We start from the raw sequence: 5,000 nt of genomic DNA on the forward strand, positions 1-5,000 counted from the left end.
ATGCGCTTGACAGTTCTTCCTCCATTATTCTCGTCACCAGATCCTTGGATCGACCCAAGGCTCTGGGAAACTCTATGCAGGTGAACATGTGCCGTAGGGTTCTTACAGTGAAAAATTGGCTATTTGAACCTTACGGCGCCTGCTCACTCCTCGTGCTAACATGAATGCACCAGTTAGAGACGCTTTTGATTGTTCTTCACGAAAACCGATGAGAAGACACTTTGTTTCAGGGTTCCCCAGAGCTCTTCTCTCCCTCAGTCAAGAGAAGAGCTCTGGGGTCGAGATTGTTGCTCCACGTGACCAGAAACCAAAATGGCGGAAAATGACCCACGTGAATCACGGTAATATGATCACGTGTTGCATAGTTAATTAGAATGAAAACAAAAGGACAAATATAAATACATATATAGAACGAATATGAAATAAAGAGAACAAAAAAAAATAATTTTCTTTACACTTATATTTAAATTAATGAGAAGAGATTCAAAATACACCAAAGGAAAAAAAAACCTATAGACTGGAAATAAAAATTAAGGCACAGAAAGGAAATAGATGCATTACACAATAAAGCTGTTTGAATATTGACTGGAAAGGCGCGCTTGGTCTCCGGACGCCCATTTAAGGGATATAATTGAACATAAATGCAAGAAGGAAATTTTTTAGAAAATGTTTTTGTTATTTTCTGATTTGGTGTTTTCCAGTATATTATTTTTCGGGTTATAATGTTTATCAAAAGATTGGATTTACCCGTATAAATCCAAGGGCAGCCCGCCTGCATAAATGCACGGTTTCTTCCATAGAAAGGCAGAAGTGATCCTCACATTAAGAGCTGTTTTCAAATGAGTGTCGTAAAACCAAAACCAAAGTAATTACTTTGGCCAATCAAAAAGGACGCAGACAGTTCGGTAAACCAATCAAAACTTGAAATAATTACACGTAGCCGACACAAAGCGCGGGAAAATCTGCACACGCGAGCCATGATTGGTTTTGGTTTCACTTCTGATTGGTTGAAAAAGTGGCGCTAGAACTTTGAACCAATCACTGAGTGAAGTAATTATAAACCAAGGCAATTCGCTAATTTCTTTCGATACTCAATTGAAAACCACTCTATCGACAAATCAGGCAATTGAAAATTCAGGTGGCTTCAACGGGATTCGAACCCATGACCCTACCAACTTAGCTATGAAGAGCGGGTCAATTTAATGGACATTCATACAGTACCGGACGAATGCGCATTTAGGTCGTCATTTAGGGGTACGAAATTCAAACGCCAAAATCGAGGACGAAATTTTTAGCCGGTAAGGTAGAACATTTAACCGGCGAGCTGTAAACACTTTGACCGCCTAAAGTTTGCGTGACAAAGGCGTGGCTGCCATGGATGCGTGCTAACTCAGCTTTGGATTTCGTAAATTATAAAGTAGTGCTTTTCACATGAACACATGGTAAAATCCGGTTCGTCGGTTCCGTGTGAACAGAGCAAAAATGTTGTACGGTTCCGTGCCAACAAAATATCCGGTCAAATTTTTCAACCAGAAGAAAATTCGTTTGGTACCGCGTGAATGAAGCCTGTGTAAATGGTAAGGAGTGCTGAGAGCGCATGCAGCCTTACATCTTTCCTCACTTGTAACAACAACATTAATTCTTGATTTGAACACGAAATTGGGTTAAGACATAAAACATGCTTGCGTGTATTGTTTCTAAGCAGGAATTTAAAAGACTAACCATAATCTACATACACGTTAAGAGTTATCCACTTAAACTTATGTAAAAGTTCTCGTTGGTTTCTTCCAATAAAATCGTCTCTTCAGGATTATCATTGTAATGATTGGATGCAGTTTTCCAAAGAACAGCGCCACGATAGCTGGACGAGTTTGTCCAGTCATACAAAGGGAATAGAGGTGACAAATTCAATCGTGTTACCCCTTTCGTGATATTTAGTATTCTTGTGTGAGACCGTGTTTGAGAATAATGCTGGAGTTCCGCCACTGAGTCACTGACCGTTTTATGTAATTATGAGATCCGTGAATAGCCATGTTTGACAGCGCCTATATCTATGAAAAGACTTAATGGTGTGTAAATCCAGAATGACGCTAAAGTGATCACTACTATTTGCGAACATATCTTTACTAAGATAATTTATTTTTTTGTCACTCAGTTCAAGGAAGCAACTCTACTAAAAATTTCCAGCCGCAATCAGTATTCACGCCTCAAACGTCACAGTTAACAAGCTCTGCAAAAATTGATGTAACTACCAGGATTGAAATAACTGAAGCAGCAGTGATACCACTAACTACGAGGCCATCAGTTACCAAGCAACAATATTTAACTTCAGCACCCATGACAGTTGCTAAGGCAACGCCACAATTGACAAGCACCTACTATAGCCTGCTGACCATCAACACCACAACACAAGATGTGGCACGTGGTTCATATATTCTACCAAGCTCGTCTGTCATCAGTGCCGGTAAGTAGTGGCTCAAAAAATCCCCAAAAAGGACCTTCTCATTTTTTTTACGATAGTGGCTTACTTTCCGTATGTTGGGAGTGTGAGAAGCACACACACCCCGCATACAATCACCTGTGATAGCCACAACACCGGGAACTTCATCCCCTACTCTTCTTGAATAGTGTGTGGGTTTTTTAACGTTCCAAGACAGGGCCTAAGGTTTATAGTCCTTATCCGAGAAGACTTGAAAGTCTAACCATTTGCGGTTGTAATTACAAAGGCAGCACTTTCTCCTCAGTTATTTTTAAGACCCCAAGTGTTGGTCCGGCCGGAGCCGAACTCACGACCTCCCCAATGGCAGCCCGGTTCTCAACCAACTGAGCCACCGGTGCGCGGTGGAAGAAAGAACTTCGTTGTTAGCAATGGAAACGAACCTCAGACCGCCACCAAACACATTGACAGATTGACAGTGTTTTTTCCAAGTGATTGATTGACTGATTTAGCCCTGAATCACAAACTACAAGGAGGCTCTGCCAGGGTAAATTCCAACAAGCGACATGGCCTAAAAAGTAGCGGCAGCACTTAAAGTGAAATCGCGACAAACGACATCCTTTCTTTAAATTTCCGACAGCAACGGTCACAGCAGCGTGAAACATTCACAAAGCACCAACACGAGAGCTTTTAAAATTCAGACAAGCGACACGGGACCTCCTCCCCCCCGGTAGGGCCTCCACAAGGCACTTACTCGACCCCCAAAAAGGAAAAAATAGGCACAAGACGTGTGTATGTGTCACTGTTGAACATTTATAAAGGTATGGATGGATGGATGGATGTCGAGCAATTAAGTTATGAATGGATGGATTTCGAGCAATTTATTCTAGGATAGGACATAGTCCCGATTAGGATATCATTTTCCTGGAAACTGATCAGTTGCTTGAATTAGGCATAGGGAGTCTATGAGAGGATAGCGGTTTGATATTTTATCCCGAAGTTACGTAAAGTTCTACAAATACCCGCTTTTTCCGTCCTAATTACTAGCATTACAATGATTGGTTCTTGGTTTTATCGAATCAAGTTACCCAAAAAATGAATTTATTTTGCGACGACTGTCTACATTACGTGTTAACAAAGATAGAGATAACCTGGGTTCAGTCAGTTTATCCTAATATCAATGAGATGGTCAAAATTCCTATTTAGGATCTATACGATCGCTTTTGTGTTTCTCAAGTTTATCTTTTACGAGGTTTTAGGTTCGTTTGTTCACAACTTTGTTTTGCAGCTGGAGGGTGTTTAGATTTCAACCTCATATTTATGTCACTGTGTAAATAGTTCACGACGCGAAGAACAAGGCGCGCGTTGTTCAGAGGAAGCATCGCGTCAATCGCAAATTACGATTTCTATTCGGTTTCCCCGATTGCTTATGGATGACCCGATTACTGCTGACACGAAAGAAATGCGACCAATCCATCGGCGACCCGGTTGTGCATGCGGCTAACAAGAACAATCGGGATGCTTGTTCATGAAATACTCACTTCGAAATAGTGTCACGGAAGCCGTGACACAAAAAAACCAACGCTGAAAGGGAAATTATGTACGGACAAAGGAACGATAAATTTAAATTTGGCGGCTGTCAGTGAACAAACATTTATCTTCTTTTCTTTTATTTCATCAAGTTTGATGATGGAACATATAAAGGTGATGTTACACAAGCCGATTTTTAACGCAACATTGCTCTGGTAAAAAAAGTTTTCTCTTGTTACATGGCGCACAGGGCGATTTTTAACGTTGTGAATCGCTTTCAAAAACCTGTTGTCGCCCGACGTTTCTTGGAATTGATGCGTGCAACACTCCCGCCGCTGACTTTTAACGCAACATCGTCCCAAAATGCACCGCGGGGAACCGAAGATTCCTGTCCGTGTAAGTTGGATCAAACGGCTTTATTTGATCGGGGTAATTAATAGTTGAAAGCCTAAATATTTTGAGCAAGAGCCGATACAACGTCGATTTGATTTAGTAATGTACTATATATCTGCGTTGTATCGGCTCTTGCGTAAAATATTTAGTTCCGCTTTATATTTGTCGAGCAAGACCCCAAGCTTAAATGCTGAGAACATTGATGCGTTAAAAATCCTCTCGTATAACATATCGTTGCCGCAACAAAGTTACGTTAAAAGTTGTCTCGAGTAACATGGATTAAAAAATCGGCGTTAAAAATCGGCTCGTGTAACATGACCTTAAATTAAGCTATTATTATTATTATTATTACAACTCGCCAGCTATGGGAGGAGTCTGAAATGTGCAATATTCACGGGAAACATCAAATATTTAACAATTATTCCATGCGCGCGCGTTGGACATGAGATGGTAAATAGCCAACGAGGCGCGTGGAGCAAGTCCTAAGATGCGATGTTGTGTAATACCTGGTGGTCAGACAGACGCGGGCTCATCACAAAAACATTTCTTACCTTTTCGCGTGTTTCCAAGCTTCGGAATTAATCCAAACTTTCCACAAAAGCGTTCTTTTTTTTTTGGCTTTATACAGAGAGAATTTCGC

At 40.9% G+C, this 5,000-nt stretch overlaps 1 protein-coding gene and 1 long non-coding RNA gene across 2 annotated transcripts in view; one reads left to right on the forward strand and one right to left on the reverse strand.

The window, feature by feature from the left end:
* Positions 1 to 4,998, reverse strand: part of LOC138000880 (uncharacterized) — a 32,658-nt gene extending 27,660 nt beyond the window's left edge. The window contains exon 1 of the long non-coding RNA XR_011123206.1: positions 4,912 to 4,998. This is a non-coding gene — a long non-coding RNA (uncharacterized lncRNA). The remainder of the gene's footprint in view (positions 1 to 4,911) is intronic.
* LOC138000869 (contactin-4-like) overlaps positions 1 to 5,000 on the forward strand; it is a 148,430-nt gene that overhangs the window by 76,731 nt on the left and 66,699 nt on the right. Inside the window, exon 2 of the mRNA XM_068847544.1 lies at positions 2,156 to 2,464. Coding sequence (XP_068703645.1) covers positions 2,156 to 2,464 — 309 coding nt within the window. The remainder of the gene's footprint in view (positions 1 to 2,155; positions 2,465 to 5,000) is intronic.

The sequence above is a fragment of the Montipora foliosa genome, chromosome 4 (assembly GCF_036669935.1).
Source record: "Montipora foliosa isolate CH-2021 chromosome 4, ASM3666993v2, whole genome shotgun sequence".
NCBI lineage: Eukaryota > Metazoa > Cnidaria > Anthozoa > Scleractinia > Acroporidae > Montipora > Montipora foliosa.